The sequence below is a fragment of the Xiphias gladius genome, chromosome 23 (assembly GCF_016859285.1).
Source record: "Xiphias gladius isolate SHS-SW01 ecotype Sanya breed wild chromosome 23, ASM1685928v1, whole genome shotgun sequence".
Classification (NCBI taxonomy): domain Eukaryota; kingdom Metazoa; phylum Chordata; class Actinopteri; order Istiophoriformes; family Xiphiidae; genus Xiphias; species Xiphias gladius.
In genome coordinates this window covers 6,907,238-6,933,259 of record NC_053422.1, presented here as the reverse complement: position 1 = coordinate 6,933,259, position 26,022 = coordinate 6,907,238, and the positions used below count along the sequence as shown (strand labels likewise).

The following is a 26,022-nucleotide window of genomic DNA, read 5'->3' as shown; positions in this document are numbered from 1 at the left end:
ATCTAACATCTCCGGCGAGAACGAGGAATACCAGACTCCCTTGGCGGATGTGGACACCTAAGCTGTGGACATGGAAAAGATAGTGAATTTATCCGTTTCAGTTCTGCTGGTTTTATGGGGATGCGCGCTTGGCGGCTCGCCCAGTGTTCAGATTGGTAGGTATCCATTAGTTCAAACGGGGGGGGGCGATTTGGGGGGGAAAGCAACGACTTTGTGCATTAAATGCCGAGGAAAATGATCCATTCAACCAGTAAAATGGTTGAAAATGTCTTACCGTAGGACACTGAGCAAGTGTAACTGGTATTTTTTTTTTCTTTTTGTGGTTTCAGGGGGACTCTTTCCAAGGGGCGCCGATCAAGAGTACAGCGCGTTTCGGATAGGAATGGTTCAGTTTGGCACTTCGGAATTCAGACTGACGCCTCACATCGACAATCTGGAAGTGGCGAACAGTTTCGCTGTCACCAACTGTTGTAAGTGACAATCCTACTGTATCCCTCTCCCCTCTGAAATGAGCCAGGCTTTTCCGACAACCGCGCACGCCCCTCCGCGACACACCGATGCCCATATTCTGCCTCTCTTTTTTTTTCTTACGCGACTTTGGGTAAATGTGTCACGTTACTACGACGGAGGCGCAGATCACCCGAGCTGTCTAATCTCGATTCCGTCGGCGAACACGACGAGGCTGTGGGCTCGGGGAGCCGAGGATAAACGAGCATCGTATGGGCAGGGGAAAGTTGGTTTCCACAGTAACAGTCGGTCACATCCGTCCCCTTTTCATTCCTTCAGATGCACGGATCAAACGAGGCAGCACTGCAAAAATATCGACCCTATTTATTCCTTTCATCCAACAGTCTTAACGATTTTTTAAAGATGTGAGTGGGAATTTTTTTTTTTTTTTTTTTGCGGGGGCTGGGTGTGTGTGTGTGCGTGCGTGTGTGTGTGTGTGTGCGTGTGTGTGTGTGTGTGTGTGTGTTGGGGGGGGTGTAATCGTACTTGATTCCTATAAACATCAACGTGTTTCTTGAATCAAATGTCGTTTCTGTAGACTACCCAGTCAGAGATTGTACTTTTTTCTTCCTTGTTCGTCAGATCTGTAGATTCGACATGTCTTCAGTATAGATGTTAATTGGGTTTTTTTTTCTCACATGTCTCGAGAAGAAAAGATGAGATGGGACTTGCTGAGATGGACGTTTTTTTTTTTTTTTGCAGTGTGTACCGATATCGCGTCTTAAATTCTCAGCTCGGAAGGAGCGTCGTTCATCCATTGTTGACCGCCTCAATACATAGATTTACACTGAGCGTCTCTCTCTCTCACACACACACACACACACACACACGCACACGCACAGTGGCTGGGCGACGCTTTAACACGAGCACCGGGGATTGGTGGGATACGATGAATTCACAGCCGAGGCCCTAAAATGACCGGCTGCTCCTTGGGAAAAATACGCTGGATGGTCGCTTCGGACCAGCCAGAGCCTCGGCTCTCCAGGCAGGTGGCAGCCTGGTCTCGCATCCGTCTCCGTCGCTTCCTACACGGCATTTCTCTTTTCGCGAGAGTCGCATTTAATCGAAAGAGCCGAGATGCTCAACGTTGTCTCTGAAACAGCCGCAGCAGGAGGAAGCAGGGGGGTCGCGAGGTCGCTATTTTAACAGCCAAGGCTCGTACATCTCGTTAGGCGGTTGCCAGGCGACTACTCCTCTCAACTGTCCCTTAAACGTCAATCTGATTGGTCGATTTCATCACCATGTAAAAAGCTCCCTGCTTTGGAGAGCCTCGCCGCGTCCGGCAGATCACAGCGAGAGTGGCGTCGCTGCGCGGCACGGGCCTTGCGCATGGTGTCAGACAACGGTTTGTTCCCTGCTGAACAAACACCGAGACGCTGGGGGGAGTTTGCTGAGGGACTCTGTTGTCAGCGACGCCGTGTTTTGGGTTTGCTGTTTAACCGTTAACAAAAAAAGAAAATGTATGCCATCTCTGCGCCAAGGTCCAAATCTTTCCAAGACAAGCTGCTTGACCTGCACCTGCACAGTTTGGGGTTCTCGGTCGATCACGATCAAAATTGGAGCAACAGCCAACCCGACTAACTTCCTTCTGGTACCTGGGGCTTTGACCAATGACCATGCGGTGTAACTGATTACCTTAGTAATAGATTTCTTGAAGTGTTTCGATTCTGCACAGGTCGCAGAAAGACCAGGGAGTGGACCCGATCCGAAGCTAGGCAGCATGCAGCAGTGGTGGAAAGAGTAAATAAACACCAGCAAAGTCGTTTTTATTTTCCCTCTTATCATTTATGAGCCAAATCGTGCCTGCTGGCCACCACATATCCTTCTCTCTCTCTTTTTCTTTTTAAATAAACAAATCATGTCAAGTCAGAGTTCTGGCAAAAGCCCCGTGAAGGCTTTGAGCTACTGTTCCGGTTAAGCAAAGCATTTAGTGTGTATGTAACCAACTGAGCAGAGCTCCTGCGTGATGGTGTATGCTGAGTAGGAACCAGAGCGTGAGGCCGGTTCGCCTCACAGTCGCCTGTGAGCAGGTCCTAAAATTTTGCTGATTAAATGTTAGGCCGACGGCTTCAGTGACCCCGGCTCTCAGGCCGGTAGATGGCAGCCTGTCTCACGATCCACCTCCATCTGCAGTTGTAGTGCATTAAGACCACCACTCTGTCCTTCGTTAGAATGTACTTCAGGAGACAGCATTCGGTTGAAAATAAGAGGGGAGATGTTGAAGCTTCTGCCAAGCTTTCCGCTGAGCTCCGGCTGCCCTAGCACGCTCCGTTACTGGGGAGCTGCTGCTAACTGTGGAGGAGGTGTATCAGGTGTGGGCTCCCATTTTGGATCCAGTAGAAGATCTGTCTTGTTTGAAGTAGGGAAGGGGCTGACATTGTCACCAGTTATGAACGAGGGGCGGCTGAGTCCCGACTAATCTGTGTCTGTAGCACAGAGAAACAAAAACCTTTAGGTACCGAAAATGGCACAGATTGTTTTTTTACTTTCTTTAAATCAGATGTCAAATATTTTATTTACTTACTTCAATTTGATAAAGTATCTTAGTCCTTTATTTATTTATTTATTTATTTGCTAGGCCAATGTGATACAGTATCGACATTTTTTAAGATTATGAAATAAGACTCCGAGCACATGGATCCGTGCCCCACAGACACCTCGCACTCTGGTTGTACTCCGCCTGTGCAGCAGCATAGTTCATCAATGCAGTGTGTCAGAGACAGTGGGAGGGAGGATGATGCACTCCTCCATCAATAACAGCTCATCTGGACAGGCTTTCATCTGCTGCCGGGACCAGGGGGAGTCATTGTGACTGTGTGCGCGCGCGCGGTTACATTGGTGCGCCGTCCTTATAAAGCATTCCTTGTGGCGCTTTCTTATTTTTTCCTGTGGACACCCTGTCAGTGCAGCTATTACAGCTCACATTGTGATACTTCCTGTACAGCTACATTGAAGATTAAAGGGCCAATTTTACACGTGGAAGTCAGTTTAAACGTCATGAGGACTCCTACTCAAATAGCCCCTTAACGACGTCATCAGGGTTATCTCGGCTTAGGCTTTGAGTTTGAGCTCTTAGTCGAGGCTAGTTTGAAATATGGGAAATATTACCAGTCAGGGAGGGTCTAATGAAAGTTTATATCGAGTTGCGTTATGGGAAATGTAGGATCGAGTGTTTTAAGAGCTTAGAAGTCAGGACGTCACAGCCCCTGCTGCTTTTGTTTTGACCCTTCTTTTTAAAGTTAGTCGGGAATGTCCAATTGTCAGTCTCCAGAATGTAGTGCAGCCACCGCTTGCATCTTTGTCATCAGTGAAGCCAAATATGACACTGTCTTTGACAACGTTTGTGTTAAACTGAGACACATATCACGGCATCATCCCCGCTGCACTTTCACCTTTCCTAATTGGACAAACCACCAACACAACTGCTTTGCAGACAGGGTCACCCAAAGGCATTGAGGGTAACGTGGAAAATTGTTAAATGAATGACACCAGAATGGACATTACCCGTTAACGATAAAGTAACAGTCAAGGCTTTACTGGGGACAGACTTTTTCTTTAACTCGATCATAGGTCGTTACATTACATGTGTGTCTGCCTGCCGAATTAAACTTGACATTCTGCTTTAGTGTGCTCCCATGCTTTTATTTCCGACACCCACCTCTTTTCAAAACAAACCACTCTCCCTCCTCTGAGACCAACAGAGCGATTTGAGGCCACTGACACCGGCCCCGGCAGTCCAACACTTCAAAGTTCTCGTTTGTCATGGTTGAATCACGTCATACTGTAATTTTCGTAAATGCACACAGCATCTCGGGGCCATGTGCATTCAGAGATTTTGCTGAATGATCAAAAGCTTAAACCCACCATATATGCTCAGTGGAGCATTGGTTATAGCCAATTTATTGTTCACACTTAATTAAGTGCATTCATTCTCCCCTCCTTTTCAGAGGGAGCTGTGAAATATTAAACAGGCCTAGGAGCTGGCCAGTCAGAAAATGAGGCTAAAGAATCCTCTGTGGATCTTAGCTTGCCCTGAATTCAGCCCCGAACCGAGCCCTTATCACTCTGTCCTCCAAAAAAAAAAAAAAAAAAAAAACAGACCTAGAAAGCATCAGTTACAGCATGATTCAAAGTCTCTCGGCTGGAAGCTGCCCTCCGTCTCGTATCCCATGACTTAGCTTGCTCAGCGCCTCCAAGGCTGGTGGCCCTTATTCATTTTTGCCATAAGCTGGTCAGGAAACAAACTTTTTTTGTCCTCTGCTGACAGTGGCTAGTGCATCTCAAACTTCACTGAACGGACTACATTTTTTAAGCCACAATAGGACCTTCAAATGATGATTTATTTAGTAGATAGACCGAAGAGAAAAGGCTAAACTTTGCAGAATCACACTGGTGGCTTGTGTTTGTTTTCCTCCTGGCTTTAAGAAAATCACCGGGGCTTAGTACAGTACATCACTTTAAAACATATATTTCATGGTAAAAATGCACCAAACTCAAAAAACTGTCAATATCACAAACTAAAAGATAAAACTAGACTAGTGCACTTTGATTTTACGTATAAATATATACATCAAATATACATATAACAAATTGAAAAATTGTCTTTTTCTAAAACTTTGACATACTAATAATAACTCACAGTCCACTCACAGAGCTTTTAACTTCATCTGACAGTCTTTATCGGTGAACGGAGTATATTCAGTTGTCATTAGAGTTAACTCAGTTGTATAGAACTTCAAGGGATGACAACCGAGTCAACTTCATTGACTGATGAAAACCATAAAATGTAGCTGAAAGCAAAGCCCTAGGGAAAAAATAAAAAGCTAGTAAGCAGGCCTTGAGTCAAGATTATTTTGTCAAAAAATAATTTCCCGAGTCAAGTTGGAATTATTATGCTGAATTTCATCTGCTTTTTCTTCTCCCTTTGGTTGCTGTTGGGTTGGGTTTTTTGGCATTTAGCAGATAAGCCTCTACATATTAAGTTACTTTGCATCCCCATGTAATGAAACACAGCTTGTTGATTATAAACCATTTAACAGCGGGTGGTTAACATACAGTAAAGGACGTGTAATTTAAGCCTCCTTCTCCTGTTGTGGCGGTTGAAATCCATTGGCATTTAGAGTATTAGCTGAGTCTAAAACAAAGTCATGTATTGTTCCCGTTTGGACTTTACTTTTCCAGTATTATGAGGGATGAGGGAATATGGAGTCACCCAACAGGCTTCCATTGCCAGATGGAGGGTCCCATCCTTTAGCTGGGCAAGCGTGTAGCAAAGAAAACTGGCTTCAGAGCAGCCACCCTGTCTTTTAGTCACTAGGAATTGTGTTTCATTCGATCCTTCATTCTTTCGTTTACAGTATTACAGCGTACAGATTTCTCTATGTCTAAGCTACCGGTACTCTGTGATTCTGCATCAGTGCCACAAATGACTCATTTCTGGTTTTGGTTTGCAAATGAAGATCCACAGACTGCCTCTACAGAGCACAGATCTTTATCCTAAAAACGTGTAACCAAGGCTTTATCCACGGCCCTCTAACCAGATGTCCCCTCCCATATCTTTCATCTGAGAAATAAAAACAACTCGTCCGTTTTTCGGAAGCCTTTTATCAAGCTATAAAAGCTCATGCAGTGACAGCGGCATCGATGCCAACGGCGCCATTTACTCGCACCGTTTCGGTGTGCGAGTAAATCAGGTTTAAGTGTGTGCCCCAGCAACTGCGACGCACACATGAAATCGGTCCTGCGCTGTCTCACGGAGGTGCAGGGGAGCTGGAACGATTATGGATCAGCTGTCTTCGCCGTCTAGAACTCGTCGCTGCTATGATGAAGAGCACCATGTCACAACTGCGTCCACTGAGCTCGAGGTTGTGTTCGGTTCTGCGAGCATTCAGCCCTCTTCTGATTGTGGCAGCGTTGTACATAAACAAACACAGGTGGTCGTATTTACAACATCAAATTAATTACAGCCAAACAAGGTCATTAATTTATTCAAATTCAATATGACACATTCAAACACATTTCCCCCGAACTGAACAAAATTAATCGTGTATACCTCTGTGTTGTTGTTGAACTGAACTAAATCTAATTAACATTTGTCATGTTTTTCTTTTATGGACAGGGGAAAAAGAACAGGTTTTTGCATTTTAAGGTTGTGTGAGTCCTACTGTAATTCTGTTGACAATAAAGTTTGCCCCCCCAAAAAAAAATCTTGGTACAAAGGACCACATAATGGAAATTTTCTGGCGTTAATAGCCACATCTCTTGGTCTTCGTCAGTAAATGGAGTCTGGATAAAAGCACAAGTTAGAATAGAGAGACAAAAAGGTCATTCATTTTTTATTCATTTTTTTGTTGACATACAAATTCCATTTAGCAAATTAGATTATTTCTTATGTCATGTTTACACTTGATGATATGAAACTGTGTTTTCCACAAGTTTATGGCAAATTTAAGGAGTCTTTTGTGTGGGTCTATAAGAATCTGACTTTCAAATGTTTGTCTACTCAGCTGGAGGTTCAATTAACAGGGAATGAGTGGAGTTTTCTTTAATTCACTGAATAACCTTTTCTGCTGGAGAGGGATGCTCATTAGCATGCATAGAGGAGAATCTCTCCTTCCCATCATCGTGGTGATTAAGATTTGATCCGGTTGCCTTGTCTGGCCTTACAGGATGTTCTTGTCAAACTTATTAGGATTTGAGAGAGTGTGTGTGTGTGTGTGTGTGTGTGTGTGTGTGTGTGTGTGTGTGTGTGTGTGGTGTTCGTGTCGAGACAGAGAGGGACAAAGGGAAAGATAAAGAAGTAGAAAATGATGAATGAAAATAACAGGACGGAGTCGGGGCGCCTTTACAGTGGGATGAGCCGAGCAAGAGAGCAGCGAGCAGACAGACGTGTCCTTGTGCTCTCTATGTTACGTCTCACTGAGCAAAATGTAAGTGTAATGTAAAAGTAAGAGCGGCTGTGTCCTTTAAAAAGGACGGGATGACTTAGGTTAAGGGTGGATCCAATCAGGGGGAAAACCTTGGAGTGCCTGTTTGCCTTTTTTGACAGCAGAGTAGCTGGTACATCTACTAAGCCATTAACAAGGATACTAAACCTCTGTGATAATAAGATACATTTATCTATACAGACAGTGACATCTTATGCACATGTGTATACAGACACAGGGTACAAGGAGAACTGAGACTGTTCGGCGCAAGACGAACGAAATCCTTGCATAATGTCTCATTCTGTGTAAATTTGACTCACACAGACAGTTTTCTCACCCGCTCCGAACTAAACCTTTTGTGAGAGAAAGCATCTGTTAAACCTACAGTGTCATCCGTCCAAACAGCCCAGTAAATCAACACGCAGGGCTGACGGATGCATTCCCTTCCAGGTCCTGCTCTTTTTTTTCTTCAGCCCCGTCTCTCAGCTCACTTTGTCCTCTTCATTTAGAGCTTTGATCCACTTGAAGCATTTCTTGATATTACCAGCAGTGCTGTTAAGCACAGTCTGTTCTGCAGACAGAGCAATTGTGCTCTTATAAGGACTTGTTCCCTAATGGTCTGCCTGCTTAAACAAAAGGCATCATCTGGACCGCAGCCAGAGCATCTCAGCAGCTGTTGGCTTGTCAGATTTTTTTTTTTTTTTTTTCATGCACCAGAGGGTGCAAGCTGATATTACACTGTTCATTTTGCCCGTCGATACTGACGATATTAAAGAAAAGAATCCAAATTTAGGTGCTTGTAGATTGTTTCATGTGAACATTTTGCGATGGTCATTACGTTCCAGGGCCCCCTTCGTTGTGACATCGTGTAATCTGCCTGTTTGTTGGAAGCACATTCGCTTAGGCTGCTTGGTCGTGGTCTGATTTCCTACATGTCAGAGAATGACTTTTTAACAATATTTTAGAAAGCAGCCTCAACTTTTTGCACTCAGCTGTTAGTTGCAGACGTGGGTGGAAAGCATAATGAATGCAACGGCAAAAACCTAGAACGCCTTTGTTTTAATCGAGAAGAAAAGAAAAAAAAAACTGCGTATTAATGTGCTGCATGCTTTGTGGCTGCTTGGCATTGTGGTCTATCAACCTGATCACTCCGTGTCCCTTCTCAAGAGATACTGAAACTATTCGATGGATAAATGATGGCACGAAAGTCCAGAAATAAAGTTTTTGGACTTAAAATCTGATGTTTCACAAAGTGTACTGACCCAACTCACTTTGTTATGTGTACGGTACGGCGGATCCTGACTGATGCAGCGAATTAGCATGTGCTACCGCTTAGAGCTCGTTCAAACCCACCGTGACTAGATAATTGTTTGACACTGATTTACAATAAGATGAAAACAAAAACACACAATATGATTAAAAGCGTGACGCAAAGTGAGATAATCATTTCTGGAAAGATGACAAATTCATTTAAACAATCATCAGATGTTGAGTCGGCGGATTGAAAGCTTGGATGGGATTGGGCGGGGTGATGATGGCTGAGTGTACGCCAGGTTTTATATTATGCAGTCACTGATATACATTGTTTCATGTGCGCTTGTGTGGAGGCTATAGTGTATTTTTTAAATGTATTTTTTATATGTTTTTGTCATTTTTTTTGTTCCCTTGGCAACAATGAAGTTCAAGTTGAGAAGTCCTCACAAATGAACGATTGAAGTTTTGTGCATTTACGAGAGCTGACTTGGTTTTCATCCATGTACCGGTCCCGCTCCCCCACTGCCTGGCTCTGCGATGATGTTTGTCCCCATTAAAGGAACCTGGGGTGCTTCACTACGTGAAGCCCTGTAAGGCCACAGTCTGTGGGCGGTTTCTTTGATCTGCCCATCTCATAGGTCAATAACGGAAGGACTCAGTGGCGTCTAGAGGGACTTCAGAGGTTGGAAGCAAGACATTTTCCTTTTTTCTAGGGCGGCTTGAGAAGTTTTTATGTTCTTCTGTGTTTATGCTTTTTGATCTATTACCCTGCTTCTCTATTCAGAGAGAAAAAAAAAAGGAAAGACTATTTTTTTCAAAAGTAGCAAAAGCTAAAATCTGTTAACTATTTTTTTTTTTCCCACCAACCTCCAGTGGTATCTAGCAATGCAGATAGTTGTGGTTTCGTTTGACTACTTTCAAATGAAGAAGTAGTCACTCTAAAACTGTTGACAGTGTGTTTTGTGGATTATCCAGAGTAACAGGGAAAGGGACTGTTTGTGTGTATATATATATATATGTGTGTGTGTGTAGAGTATATTTTATATACTGTATGCATTGTAGGTGAACTTAATGGGGCATTTAGTAGTTTTTCTTAGTAGTAGTAGTCACTACTCTCAGCAGAAATTGTAGCAATGTGGATGGGAACTTAATCCCCTGGTTTTCTGTAAGAGCAGATGGATCCGTGACAAAACAATATGATACAGTTCTTTGTGTCAAATAATGATGGCCAAAAAAACAAATATTACAAAATAGCATATGACAAGCCCTAATGCTTAAGTGAAAGTAGCGTACTCAGCAGCATCAGCCTTACACGCTTGGATAAGATCGGGTCAAATTCCCAACGGTAAAACCAATTCAAAGAGGGACCGACCACAAGGACAGCCAAGTCTGCAATAGCTGCCAGGACAAAGCCATTAAATAGACAATGACATGGATGATTAGAAGCAGATAAGAAAATAAATAAGAGAGAAACACGATGAGTCGCAGAGACAGAGAGATAGGACTTTGGCCAGCGGTTGGGTCCGCAGAAGGTAGTTCAGCACCCGTGTCCCCTGGCAGGTGAGATCTTTGTGTATGACAGGTGTCTGAAAAAGAGGGCAAACAAACCGACACATACATACACACACTCGGGGCGGATATTTTCAGCTATTTACACACTCAGGCAAGAGACAGTGCAGAAATTGTAGTGATGTAGCAGGTAAGAGGCAACTCCGGACTGTTCCCAGCTGTCTGCTTCTATGGTTCTGAAGTGGACAGGAGTAAGGTTGCTCATATACAGGTAGGTTTAGAGTTTGGACCATATGGGTTTGGTGTGGCAACACACACACACACACACACACACACACACACACACACACACACACAAGCACACACACACATATATAGATATATATACATACACACACACACACACACACACACTCACCGATCAGCTGACTTGATCAGGCACAAACATTTCAAAATGGAACAAGCTGAAAAAAAAAAAGGCCTCACATCTCTAAGCAGCTCCACATCCCCCTCCTGTGATAAACCAGCAGGAGACCCACTGGGAAAAGGGGGCAGCTGCATAAATCATTTGACATTTTCCGATTTCACCATTTGCTCGCCGGAAGGAAGTTACACTAATAGCACTACATCCTATAAAATAAAAACAGTAAAAGATTTTATGATATTTATCGTGCTGTTTCTGCTTGTAGTCTGCTGCATCAGCTTATACAAATGCACTTTATGGCAAATGCAAGTATGTTTGCAATGTTCACAATCCTAATTTAGCATTAGTTTAGTGCTGGCATGATACTTGCTAAGCACTAAACACAAAGTACAGCTGAGACTGATGGGAATGTCATTAAACTAAAGTATGGGACTCATTAAAAAGAAATTAAAATTTTCACCTGATGATGGCGCGAGATACACGGTCAGGAGACAATGATCTAAAAAGTTGTTACAATGGATTCTCTGGGCACTAAGTGTCTGAACCCACCTTCATGCCGATTAGTCAGTAGCTGTAGACACATTTCACTAGTAAGCGCATGTGCAAACCTAGTGCTAGAGGAAAAGTCAAGGGATCACCAAAGTCAGAGGGCTTCATGCTCTGGGAACCACGGGTGTCTTCACAAATTTCCATGACAATCCATCAGGTGCTTGTTGAGGGATTTCCGCCTGAACCAAAGCAGTGGATCGACTTGAAAAGATTGTGGTTTAGGTTGAGATGATTGCCTCCTTAAGGTTAGAGGACGTCCGTCGTCATGATTATAATGAACACGCAGTTACAATAATAAACATGCGGTTAATGTTGTGGAATGGTCCTGATTAATCGGTTTCACACAGCAAACTAACAGCATTCTCTTATTTGGAAGGTCCGTGTTTTGTCGACCCGTCCATCCACCCCAACCTCCTCCTAATGTGGACCGTATCGTTCTTTACGCGATGTCACCTAAATCCTTTTTTTAGGCTCCCGTAAAAATTGCTATAGCTGCTAGTAATTACGTCACCTAACATAAAACGTTAATATGGGTTGTCATAACCCGGTTGCACAGATGACGTATGGGCTTGTTTTTTTTTCGGGGGGGACAGTCTCCTCTTCCAATAGTCCTCGTGATGCCAACAGAGTAAGGAAAATACCTTTCGAAAATAAAACCGTCCGTAATCCTCACCGTTTCCACTACATTACTATCCTAATTGCATTTAATACCTTAATACGCTGTCATACTGTACATGGTATTTGCTTTTCAGCCAAGCAAACACATCATTTTTGCGCAAATATCGGTAAGTCACGGTTCAGTGTTCTATCAACATAACAACTTCTGTTTTGTGTTGTGTCTGCACAGCAAAACAGCCTTCTGTATCAAAAAGGGTGTTTGTCAGAGGTAGTCAGATTTGCACGAAAATCCCCCACAGAAAGGGAGACATCAAATCCCATGAAAGGAATGCGGCTGTAACCTCAATCTTACTTGTTAATGCTCACTTTACGGCAGAGAAACCGAGGTCTCCGGAAGGTCACAACCCTGTTTGCTTCCTCTTAAAGGAGGAGCACTGTGTAATCTCTATCTTATTCCACGGGCCTCTTCGCTGGCGCCAATTCAAAGTGTGTAAGCTCTGACAAAGGCACAATGTCAAAACTGTTTTAAATAGCGCAGCGGAGCACTGTGTATGGAAAATAAAGCCATTCTCAGGTGTCTTTCGCCCTGTTAGATTTTTCAGGCTAATAACGGTGTGTCCCATCATCTGCTTTCTGATGATGTATGTTTAACTATGTTGTATCCTCTGTTACCCTAGATAGTATAGTATTGTGTAGTATAGCGTTACTTAAATTCTCCTGGCCGTGGCCTTTATTCACCACCAACTGCAGAGAGACTCAAACCTCTATTTGAAACAACCTTATTTAAGTGACAGGTCTTTATTTCTTATTTCCCCTTGTTTTGTCAATACATATTAACCTATTGTAAGAAAGCCTCCCTGTTTCCTGATCTGACTGCCTGATCTAATTTCATCGGAACAAGACCAACGTCATGTCACACACACCAGTCTGAGGGTCTGAGTTTTCCTCATCTAAGAAATATTGTTATTTCTCAGATATACTGGTTATATCCATTTGCTTCATATTTTGCTACTTTTCAGATGCTGTTAAGTTACCACTGAACACTTCTTGCACCGATGTCGCATAACAAAGCCTTTCACCACCTCAAAGGGCTTAATCTCTCCTTCTCCTTGAGATTTCAGTTTGAAACAAAAAGACAGACGAAGCCCACCTTTGCCTATCTGAGGTGCAGAAATAAGGACTCAAAAACTTTTTAAATGTTTTCATTTTTAGGCTTTTAATTTGAAACATCTGCAGGAAATGTGGAGTTGTATTGATTGCGGCTTAATGACACTCGATAAATGACAAAAGCTTTTGGAATTAATCAGGGAAAGAAAAGAGCATTTCTGTCAAGCTTAGAGAAATCTAGAGGAGCAGAGTCACGTATGTGACATTCCTCTGTTGTTGTACATATGGAATTAGTGCTGTGGAAATGTAAATTACGCAGCATTTACCCTGTAAGCTGTTAATCTTAATTTTACTCAGCCTTAATTAGTGACTGGAATTTAATTTTTTTCATGCTGGCCGTGTCTGTGGGTTGTATTATTGTTCTTAATTTAAGAAAAAATGGTAGTTTAGCATGATGTTGGATCAGAATCTCAACCTATCAGTTATAGGGCCAAAAGAGAATGCCCATCTTAATTCTGATTGGTTGTAGGATGTGTATTACCATCCAATAACTGCACTGTTTTGTTTTGACCTGGTAGTGTTGAAGTAAATTATACGACTAGGACTACATTCTTCCCCAAATTGAATGCCGTTTTCACTAAACCATACCACCTCTGAATGTATTAATTTTTTTATCAAAAAAGAAATGATCGATGGATGGCTGTATGAGGGTCATGGACAGAGGGATGAACTAAAGGTCTAAGAAGAGGGGACGAGTCAGGGGTCAACTGGGGATGGTGGGCTAATGAGAGGACTTAAGGTCGTCCCGTGCAACCCTGGGGGGCTGAGAGGTGACGTTTTTAATTGATGGGATATCTCATGGCTCCATTATCCCCTCCTCTAATGAGAGAGGGAGAAGAGGGTAAAAGAAAGCAAGAAGGGGTTTGGGGGGGAGAAGAGATAATGGGGTTCAGGGTTTGGTTTACTTGCGATGTGCAAGTGTCATTTGAGCAGGAGCTATCAAACACAGTATCATGTGTATTAATGCCTCTTTACTTTGCTCCACCTTCTTGAGTTGATCCCTATTCATCTTCGGCGAGCACCGACTGTCTGGTTGCTATGGCAGCTGCTCTGCTCCCTCAGACGCTGGATGAAGCACTGTGTGTTTTTTTTTTTTTTTTTTTAGATGTAACCGGCTTTGCTCCGGCAGGTTCCAAGATCATTAGAACATAGAACAGCAGAAGTCTGCTTTGGTATTTCCACAAAAGGTCAGTGGACATACGGTATGTTTTATTACAGGAGGCAGATGAAATTCGAACAAAGTAGCTGTGTGTGATGTATAGTCCGGCTTTGAAGAATCAATATGGCTGAAGAACCCTGTATTATGCTTAGTGGGATGAATTGGTGTGCCTGTGCACAGCAACACAACACAGTGCTTCCCTTTGTTCAGATCTAAGACTTAGGCGGCGTTTTGTAGAAAATATTCTAAAAACATTACCAAAGCACTGCATTATTATAGTGGATAAACTACAAATTAGACAGCGAGCTGCTGCTGTTTGCAAGATGAGCTTATACTTAATCAAAGGTTTGAGCATCTCTTCTTGGACCAGCACTAGTGTTTCTTTGAAATATGCCTTTTTTTTTAACTAAGTGCATTTGTCCTGCAGAAAAGCTGCTTGGCAAAAGCTCCAATCCATGATCGGTGTGGCTGAACAGGGAATCGCAGCACAGTGATTTTAGTTAGCAGATTCCTTCCTGACCTAGTGTGAGCCCCTGTTTCTAGTCATTTAAAAAAAAAAAAAAAACAAGAAAGGAACGGAAAATTTGTATTTGTTATTTTTCTTTTAGAAATTGTCAAGAGGAGACTTGCAACCCTGACCGATGTCCGGCTGTCAAACGGGGGACCTCCATAGCCTGCAGCCGTCTGTGGTGAACACTATATACAGTACATACATAAAATGTATGTACTGTATATAGTGCCCCTCCTCCATGCCTCCACACCGCTGCTGGCCCCGCAGGCGACGGTTTTACACGACAAGTCATACCACAGTTACATTCAAAGAATGGTTTGATTACAGTTTCATAAATGTTGTGTTTATTGATTTGACAATATTATTATTTTTTTTAAACTTCAGAATAAAAAAAAATCATGATGGTTGAAAAAACTAAGATGAACCAGTTTTAACTCCTTGCTGTTACACTAGTACAACTTCGGAGCGTCTTTTTGTTTGAGTTTGTTGTAGCGGACATTGTGAAGGAATCAGTAGTCTCCGAGCTGAGATAACCTTGGTGATGTTACTTGGATGATTTTTTCAAACTTGAAAAAGCTCCCCCAGAACCACAGAATCTTACATCTCTTTTCACCACCCGAGTAGCACTAACCATAGCTCTTTAGTTGACTTTGATGTATACAGTCAGTCCATTTTCCCTTAAATGTTTACGGGAGAAATGGTGGCAAGTACAGTATATTGTTAGTTAGTGGTAAGTGATGTAGCTGCAGTAGTCAGCAATACTAATTAGTCAATAACTGGCATAGATGAGCTTTCCAGGCAGTTTCTGAGGCTCCACACACAGTCGCTCCTCACCCCCGCCTTTCAGCGGCTGCTAAAGCGTTTAAAAGCCTATAGAAAACAGCAGAAAGCAGAGCTGAAATGACGATTGGGACATTGCAGGCGCTGTACAACAATCAAATGCTGGGTCTTTAGTATAGAGAGCATTCATCAGATTCTGTTCTTGTGAAACCTACATCCTCCATCCACAGCCATCAGAAAGCCTCCAGGAAACAGGTCAGTGAACAAAAGGAGAGGGGGGAGAAAGAAAGAAGGAGAAAGTGAGAAATTGGACGGGAGACGGGAGGAGGGGGTTCAGAAGTTGATAAGAACTGAGCTGTACTGTTGTTCCAGAGACCAGCTGCCGGAAGAGCTGCTCAAAGGCAGACAAAAACCCTTCCCAGCGCACTTCACTGGCCCCCAGTGACACCTCCCAGAAGTCTCCGTATCGGCCACTCGAGAGCGTGACGGAGAGCTGTCGCCCCGGCAACAGCCTGCGGTGCTGCGATGCGTTTATGCCAATTTTGCCGATGAAAGAATTTCAGTGTGATGAGCTTTTCAGGAGTAGGTTTGTTTGGTTGTGTAGTACATTTGATTTTGTATGACCCTTTTAAATTTAAGAACAGTCTCTGCATGTGGTATATCTGCTAACTTGGAGAACTGTCTTGAAACAACTGGAACTGTGGGGCAGAAATCGAACCCATTTGGCTGATTTCTTCTGTTGCTTTCAAGAAAAGAAAAAAAAAAACGACATTTAAAGCCTCGGCACTACATGAAAGGAGGCGAATATTTTTCTGGAGCGCAGAGAGAACATGGCTGAAATATGTTACCCTGGCAACCGTCTACAGTGGGAGTGAAACCAGATCATGCTGTTAGGGGCTGCAGACAAAAGCTCGTAGAAGTTATTAAACACTGCCTACGCTCCATAAATTTTGATAGGTTATTGATAAATATTTTGCTTCAGTTAGGTGTTGCAGGTTCCAGCCCGGTCGAGCACACTGAGTCTTTCATAATCCCTTAACCCAAATAAATCCTTTGGGAATGATGTCAATAGGAATTCAGCTGTGGGCTCAACCGTGTTTTTAATTGAGACAGGAAGAAAAGAAGAAAGTCTTAAAATGGTTGTTGTGTTGGAGCCTTATGTCAGAACTCTCTGCGTCCATTTTCTATTTCTGAGGTATGATGATAAGGATTCAAACACTAAAAAAAGAGCCTATTACAAGAGCATTTAGGAAGACAGCTAAGGTTTTGGTTTGGAAAGCATCTTTGAGTTGTCCTTGCTTCACCGACGTCGATGTTAGACAGACCGAAAGTCTGCGAAAGGCCTTAAAAGCATTGAAATCACTCAAGAGAACTAAAACATGATGTACTTTATATGCTAGAGAGGTGTCTGCTGCCAAGGATGAAGAAGAAAAAATTAAATGTTATTTTTATCTGGAAAGACTGGAAATTCTGGTGGTTATATTTACAATCACTACAAAGCTCTGTGTACCGTCCGCAATAGTTTTGATGAAGACTATAAGCAGTTCTCATGCATTAAGCACTAATTGGGTTTTGTCTCTGACTAGTTAAATGTTAATTTATTCAGCAATAGCAACCATGTCTCTTATAAATTACGCTTATACTGCTAAATTTCTTCATCAGATACATTTTGGAGGAAATATAATTGCTGCCTGGAATATAGTCACCGGCAATATTTTTTCCAGTCCAAGAGGCATGACAAATCCTTCTACTTTGTGTATGATTTTAAAATACATAGTTAGGAAAATATTGTGGTTGAATGTGTCCCTTCTCGTGCTTCAAGTCAGCATTTTCAACATGTAACCAAACAGGTTCAGAAAAGTCCACAATCTTTCCCTAACCTTAAATGAAATCATCAGAATTTTGGCGACAACGCTTATTGCCTTTCTTGCAAAGAATTAGACGAGAAGATTGATACCACTCTGTCCGCTATGTCTGAAGCTACCGCCAGCACCGCCGGCTGACTTAGCTTAGCATAAAGACTGGAAACCAGGGGAAACAGCTAGCCAGCAACTTACTGGAGTGTCCACTGATTGTCCCAGCCAAGAAACAGCCCGGCACACGACCACCCATATAACCGTGAATTGTTGTTCTTACATTTAGGCTTTTGTACGAATTAAACAGACGAGATATGACGTGTTGATTAAAAATATTTAGAGGGGCCAGAGGGGCAAATTTACCTTTGGACGGAGCCAGGCTAGCTGTTTCCCCCCGTTTCCACTCTTTATGCTAAGTTAAGCTAAAAAACTACTGGCTCCAGCTACATAATCAACGTACAGACATGAAAGTGATAGCAAGCTGTTCATCGAACTCTTAGCAAGGAAGTGAATATGCGTACTTCCCAAAATGTCAAACTTTCCCTTTGACCACAAGGATGGAGTTGCCTAAACATAACAATTATAACATTTATCGCGATATAGATTCCTTGCAGGGTTAAAAAAATTAAACATGTTGACAGTCAACATTTTACAGTTATTTTTAATACAAAAGCCCAATCAGTCTTATGTTTCAAGACAAAATGGGTTACTTTTGTAAATGCCTATGATTCTTGGTTGTAAATGAATATGATTTCTATGGGAGAAGGTCATTTCTATCTGCTGTTTTGGTCTACACTCGGGACGATAACCATTGCCCATGAGAGACCAGACATATTCCATAATTTTCCATGTTCAATAACAATTCATGGTTACATTCAGTTGCAAAGGTGTAAGGAGCATGTTATACTCCAAAAACTCTTAGGGAGAAGGTCAAAGATGTTGGTTGGGTGTAGAAAGCATGTAACTTGAGCACTGTGGGCCGTGGTTTTCAGCCCGTCTTTTACCAACAGCCAACTTCTTGTTCTCTTCAATACCGATGGCGATTACTTCCCTGACCTGAAAAAAAAGCATGTAGTTTCTGAAACCATAGCTTTAACATAGAGGTGGCAGTTGGAAATCCCTCTGGTGAGTTGCCTTTTGGACCAGTAAAACTGGTTGTACTGGAGGACACAGATAAACCACTTCGTTTTTTTGGGGGGACGTGCAAGGTCAAAATCTGCCCTTGTGGCAACTATATCAGTTGCTCTGACGGAAGGGGTGTTGGCTTTAAGCTGCCTTGCTAACAGGTGACAGATCAGTTTTACACAAAAGCCCCAAAGTCCCGAGGCCTTTTTTTCTCCGTGCTGAGAACAGGAGTGTTGGAGAGGGTGAGATATCTAACAGTCAGTTCTGTTAGCTGTGACTCGACTGCCGATGATCATCACCACAGTGACGTGGTGTGTGTGTGTGTGCATGCGTGTGTTAGACTGATTCATCTGTTCACTGATGCACAGGGCCACTGTTGGTCGTCTATTAAATATCAAATATTTTTTCCACTGCTGATTTAATGGATGTCCCCCCTGGCTACATGAAACTGTCTTTAAATCCTAAAAAGAAACGGTAAATTTTATTTAGTGCTTTTAATTTAATGGTGTAGTTGTTGTGGTTATTATAGCTAATAACTAAAATCAGTGCACCGTGTCACTGGGTCCAAATGTTTCAGATGTTTTTCAGCATGATAATTAAAGTACTTTGCAAATGTCTTATAGCCTAAATGTGGCATGATGTCTATCGTATTTAAACATACTGAAAATATGAATAAAGTAATGGCCTTTATTATAATCGTTTTGAAATCAAACCTTGGTGTAAGTGGTGGGGTCTCAATCACCGACTGCATTTGCAGTAAAGTTAAGACAAATATGAAACTGTTAAAGGATCAAATAAATGACCAGTATCCGTCCTTGTCCTATCAAGTTTCTCATTGATGCAAGGCATATTAGGCAAATTATTCTGGTTGTTTTATTAGCAGTTCGTTCATGCAAGTTTTATCTTTGATCAGCGATGGAACAGTCGTGTAAACACTGGCGGAGCGGTGGAGATGCCTTCAGTGCCACAGCGGTGAAAATGAGGTCAGCTAATTGGGACGGCTAAATATATTTCAGAGGGTGCACCTTCTCCTTGGAAGGTGAAACACGGTGCCAGAGTCACTGCTGTGACAGATTTAACATCCTGGTGATAATGAGGTGATTAGAACCTTCTGATGACCACAGAGTGTCTGATGAGTGCCCAGACATTTGTAGTACAAAAACATGCAGGAACTGCGGAGTTGTTACAAATAAACTGGAAAGTTTTCGACAGTCCGGCCACTACCCAAACTCAGAGTCAAGACAAATAACAAAAATTAACAGCACTGCAAATGATCCATGTTGTTTTCTGTTTAGTGCTACTGTCCAGTAATTGCCATGCACTGTGCACATAGGTGTATACCTGTGGCGAATTTCAATGAAGTTATTGATCTGAAAACCTTTGCCCTCAGTATCTCTTTAACAGCAATCAATGCACGTTTTTATACCTTGATCATATTTTCAACATAGCAAATTCATAAAGCATTTATTTTACTCTATTATTTAAAATTTTTTTCAATATTTAATCAATCCATTAACCGGTATCAAATTACTACAGGTAATATGTATGAACTAATAGCATTAAAAACTGAATTTTTGTTTAAATGTCCAAACCAGGATCATAAATAATCTGGAAAATAAAAAATAAAAAATGGATTGAATGAACCGATGAGTGAATAGGAAAAAAGGACAACGATTTTTAGAGATAAATCTCGTATTCACTACTACCACACCGTTTTTTAAACATGGTATCTGTTGGAAATGTTGACTTCCCCTGAAGTAAGATTAGGCACTTTGCAATTTTGTTGATATAATCTCATGCCTGTTGGATTTTGAAAATTCAGATTTTCTGACAACCCAATCAACGAAAGTATATTTTTAGCAAACCCGACAACCTCGCAGCTATTTCAATGAAAGTCCAAAAACTCCAGAATGGCAGCTTGATTCTTCCACTAAAGGTGAAGGTTCACCTTTAGTGGAAGAATCACCTTCCTCGGGGCCTATGATGCATAAATGAACCACACTCACACCCCTCATGCCTACTGCGACCAGGAAATTTAAATCAGACACAGTTTCACCTGTGTGTGTGTGTGTGTGTGTGTGTGTGTGTGTGTGTGTGTGTGTGGAGAGAGATGTGTTTGGATGTGTTGCTCTAAAGGCAGAGAGGTAACAGACACCAAGGTTCTCGGCGAAGAGCGAGACGTTTCAGATTCTATTTATGTAATTCTCAAAGCAGCTATGATAAAGACGTCATTTTCTTTGCATCTCTTCCAATGTGTACAGCGCTCACGTAAGACCATCCTCCATTTCACACTTTTAGAGAGCTTTCCTCTTCTCATTAAAAATGCACCTGAATAAATCCAAAACGCACAGTAATAGGCATAATGATGGTTTCCCCTGCTCTTCTTCTACATACACACCCTTTTTTTGTCTTATGTTTGACACTGTCCTCGTCAACAGGCTCATTTCTTTCCCGTTGCTGAACTGTATTCGAAAGATGTAAACATTTTCAAGTGGGAATTTAGACTCCAACCAGGTCACACACCCACGGCAAAACACAGACAAACCAGACACGCATGCACAAGCCCACATACAGCACACATACAAACTGCACTGCAGTCTGTGGCTACAATGTTAGGATTACAAGTCCCCAAATCAACAGCGTGTTTATCTTACTTGAACATTCCCCACATTAAGCGAGAACTGCATTTTTTCGTTTTATCTTTTAGAGCAGAAAGATAACTGAATCTGAGGAACAACTGAATCCATACCACAGCTTACAGACCCGGCAGTGAGCAATAATAAGACTTGTCTCAAACATTTTGCTCATGGTGCTTAATTAGGGTGACCTCGTCAGCACTAGAAGGAAAGATTTACCTAGCCTTTTCTATTCTCTCTTTTTGGAGGGGGGATTTCTGAGGGCGAACACTCCCTGGTTTCATTGAAAAGCAGTCAGATGTGACAGCGGCTTAATGGCTTTTTTCCACAATCCTCACTGTTTCTAAGGGTTGCTGTTTGTGGCTGGCTTTTTCTTCCTTTTTTTTTTTCTTAATTAAACATTTCTAAATTCCTTACTTAAGAAGCACATGTAGATGTCTCACCCATTTAAAAAAAAAAACCTCCTCCTGCTCCTCATTCTTCTGCTGTCACATTCCAGGGCAAGAAAAATCCTCTCCGAACAGCCGCTGCATGGAGAAAAAGGGTAGTGCATTGCTCCAGGATTGGAATTACCATATTTGGTAATAAAGTAACATGTTGTCAAACTGTTCGCTCTGGCATAAGCTGCAGCACAGTCATGGGTATATCGAGTCTCTAAGCATGGGCTCAGAGAGTTTTAATCCTGGGCGAACTCAGCAAGCTCACGGACGAGAGAGTGTCGGCACAGAAAGCCTCAGAAACATGACAATGGACAGATGTGACACAGAGAAACTCCGCAGCTCTACAGCTTCAGGGGGTGGAAGTGAGCAGTGCTAGAATATAGTTATTCTGTTCTATGATGCCGCGATGAGATAGGATGTTTTTTTTCTTCCTCTAAGAACGAGTGTGAGTTTTGCTAGGCATAGAGAGAGTCGCACGTCCCACCATTCTCATGCTTTGCAGCACAAAATATGACATAAACCTACAATGAAACACCTTCTATTTCATCAGCTACAATAGATACTCTGAAGTCATAAAGGAGGACGAGGAGTCCAAAGGATACAAAGGATATGCATATGTATGGTTTTCTCTGGGTAAGAACTGGGCCCAGAGTTTCTACTCAATCCAAACGCTTTGTCTTGACAGAGAACTATACAGTATCATCGCCATTATCATTTTTTACGTTTCAAAAAGAAAATGTAATTTATAATACTAGAGGTTGGCTGACAATCAGAAAAGAAATGACCGTTTTTCTTTCAATAGCCAGTAGAGAGGAAACATAACATTTATGTGCCCGAGGACATAAAATCTGGCTGATTAAGGACCAGAGAGGTACCCGTCTGTGTTATATTATGTTTTATTATTTTATAATGCATTAATGTGTATTCGCTATTTTACTGTTGGGTGAAATGGAGCTAATTCAAACTAGTTTAAGTACTGTTCAGGAGTTTAACCTAAAGAAATATATCATATTTTATAAGTTCATTCAAGATTCAAGGGTTTGTATTTAAAATATAATCTGCACAGTAATTAGTAACTATAACTGTGTCAGACTGAAATGTAGTGGACACACTCGGATAGCAGGACGGCCAAATTTCAGACCCCTGCATGGCTACATTTACCCCAGGGATGACCACAGCACCTGAATGAAGAGCAGTTACTCTAATCATCACTTGTCTTTCCAGCACGTGATATTCTAAATTGATAATGGAAATAAAAGGTAAAGGGGGTTAAATGGAGGTTGACCTAATATGTCCTATCTCACCTACAGTCCTACAGATTGTTTGGAAACATTTTCTCAGTACGCTGCCAGTTACCTGTTGGAGGCAAATCTGTCCCGATTATAAGATTTTATTCCTGAAACCAAATTGAAATCAAAGCTTGTCATCTTTTTTTTCAGGCTTTGTTCAGTCCAGTCAGCTGTTACCCATGAACAGAGTGCCATGACTTGTTCAACATGTAACCCAACCTCTCTTCTGAGGGATGTTTCATTCCTCATCACTGATATGTACAAAATCATTTCCCCGTTAGATTGTGACACTTAGCAGACAACACGCTTTAGGTTCTATTAGCTCCCACCAAGACAAAAGTGAAATTGGATCAGCCAGGTCTGATCTCTCTGTGGCCACATCACTGTCATCTGCCGTCAAGGTTAGGAATGGTGCCAGAGACTGATGGAGGTGATCGGGCTGCCGTTAACGGTTTGTCTCAGGTGGCTGTGATGAACATTTAATTGAGCGAGTCAATGGATCAGTTAAGGTTTTGGAAGCACATGAATAGTGTGAATGCTGGCTGCATTCCCCCGCAGGGCCAGCTTTATTTTGGCCTGTTCTTGTTGAGCTCTGCGAGTTTTGGAACTCTGAGGGGTAAAAGGCAGCGGGGGGGGGTTGAAGTAGCCTCAAGGACGTCGAAGCTGGCTTTTGATAATGGGGTGAAGGGTTTGAAGACTCTGGACTGGGTAAAAAAATCTGAGTTTGAAGTGAACGAGTAACACTCTCACTGACTCACAAAATATCACTGGGTGTACACGAGTAAACCAGTCGACTATTCTAACGTTTCCACTCACTTGGTAAATTTAGAAAAGTAGCTGCCACGTATGTATTAAAAAGCCACAATGAATTAATACGATTATTTTTCATTAAAGAGCAACTTAAGCCCTGACTATCATGTTTCTGCTGGCCTCTTGCGGTTTAATCTCTCACCTTGCGGCAGTGATGATGAATTGCTGGCTACAGAAGTACTTTTACCCACCCTGAACTCCCAATTTAAATTGTTCTTTTACTGATATCCCCAGTGTCTTTTAACAAGGACATTGTATTGATGTTTGTTTCCACCCAGGCCTGTGAAGTGCTGCAGCTGTCGGTCACATACTGTACCACTGTCTATGCAGAAAATGAAAGTGACTTTTACTTCAGGGACCATGGGTTTTCGAAATAACTAATCGAAATAACTCCTCCAACTTCACAACTCTACAGGAGAACTTCGTTTTAGTTTAATTAAAGTTCTTCGTGGTCCAAGTGAGTCCATCCTCTTCAGCGGGGACAAAGTTTGAGAAAGGATGAAGACTGAATATGGCAGGCGGCCTTATTCACTCGCCAGAGACAAATTTTAATGAGCTGCTGTTAATTTCGACGCAAGTTTCACTGATTAAGCTGCTCAGTGCTTAGCAGTACAAGAAAGCGGCTGAAAGAGAAAAAGTACTCAGTGTGTGTGCATGTGAAACATTAAAGCAGGAACCGAGTAAACCGAAACATCCCCCTCCTAACATAAAGACTGTAACGCAAGGCTTCCGTGTGAATCTGTTTATAGCATTTCCCTATTCCTGCTTTGCTAAGACGACAGCAGCCGTTCTTCATGCTGCCCTTTATGTCTTTACATTTCCAATTTTATCAAACATAGGTACTACAGCCAGTGCAGAAGTGGCAGGATGCCTAGAGTACTTACACAAAGCTAGCTAATATCTGATGTATGGACTCCAGTTCCCTTTGTCAGCAAGTCATCCCACTTATATTGTGGAAGGGGAAATGACTCGTTAGATTAATTACTTTGGAGCACACATATGTCCAAGTCAATAAACCTGATTAACTTACATTTGATCAATACACGTTCACAAGCAACATGCCAATCTGCTGACCCAGGTACTATGTTTGAGAAACAGCCTGCAACCTCAGGATTACTTAGACATTCAGTATTCGTGTTTACCTTCAGTCCACAATATCCTTTTTCTGGTCTGTGCATTGTGAATGCTAGAGGGCAGCAAAAGGTACTGTATGTACCTGAGCTTGGGTTATGAATTATTGAACGAAGGTGATTTTGCAAGGTCAACAGTATGAGGACGACATACAAATAATCTGATGGAAACACAGCAAGTCATCATAGATGCTGTCTGCATACCCGAAAAGGATCCTAAAAAGGCAATCATTCAAGTTTAATGGCATCCAATGAAGATGTATTAAGGTTGTTATATAATCTCTAGTGGACACACCTAAGCAGCGTACTGTAGCATATAATGTATTCTCTGCCACATATTATACAGATGGATATCCCATGTGAAGAATTAATGTGCAGTTTTGGTGAATGCTTGACTCACACTCAACATCGCTTCTTCTCACTGAAAAAAGACATAGGGCAACTCATAAAAGTTACACACAGTTCCTGGTTTTCAGTGGATCGTTTACTGTTGAATACAAGCAGTCCCATGGCAGAGCTTACGGAAAGCTATCCATTAATCAGCCAACAGAGAAACTGAAAGGGATGTCCCGTAATAGCAGCGTGCGTCCCTAATGTGCACTAAAGGACTGTAATAAAGGTTTTAAATATATACATTGTTATGAGTTATGGCAGAGAGTTGTTAAAGCATCACAAATAAATTTCAGAAGAGTTTGCTTCGAAGAGGCGAAGTGTGATTGTTCTAACAAAACAGTCCCTGGCATGAAAGAAAAACTCAGTAGCTACAAGGAGCCCTTTACCTGCTGGCCATTTAGACGCTGTGTGACAGAAATCAAGTCACATACTTCTATCCTCTGTTTCAGTCTGTTCACAGTTCTCCAGAGGAGTGTACGCCATTTTCGGATTCTACGACAAGAAGTCTGTCAACACCATCACGTCCTTTTGTGGGACACTCCATGTCTCCTTCATCACACCCAGCTTCCCTCTGGATGGGAATCAGCAGTTTATCATCCAGATGAGACCTGACATCAAGGGGCCCCTCCTCAGCCTTATTGAGTACTACAAGTGGGACAAGTTTGCCTACCTGTACGACAGCGACCGAGGTAAGACATGTGCACCATTATAGTAGTTTTGAAAGCATGTTTCCAGTCCTGATTCCCCAAAGGTTGTCCCCAATGTGTGCATCTTGAAATGACTTATTTTAAAAAGCAGAGGCTGGTCTCAACTGCTGATCTGTTAGCCTTGGAAGATGGATTGGCAGAGCATGACAACGTTTAAAGGGATACATGTGAGTTTTAAGAGTAGGCAATTACTTGTGCCTTGATGAAATTAGTTTTTTTTAATTATCATTTT

General features: G+C 42.1%; 1 protein-coding gene across 3 annotated transcripts in view; it reads left to right on the top strand.

The window, feature by feature from the left end:
• The window catches only part of gria2b (glutamate receptor, ionotropic, AMPA 2b), a 50,747-nt gene continuing 24,725 nt past the window's right edge, over positions 1 to 26,022 (top strand). For all 3 annotated transcript variants that reach the window (XM_040119850.1, XM_040119849.1, XM_040119848.1), the window contains exons 1-3: positions 1 to 155; positions 330 to 470; positions 25,533 to 25,772. In XM_040119850.1, the coding sequence (XP_039975784.1) occupies positions 71 to 155; positions 330 to 470; positions 25,533 to 25,772 (466 nt within the window). In that variant the 5' untranslated portion in view covers positions 1 to 70. The remainder of the gene's footprint in view (positions 156 to 329; positions 471 to 25,532; positions 25,773 to 26,022) is intronic.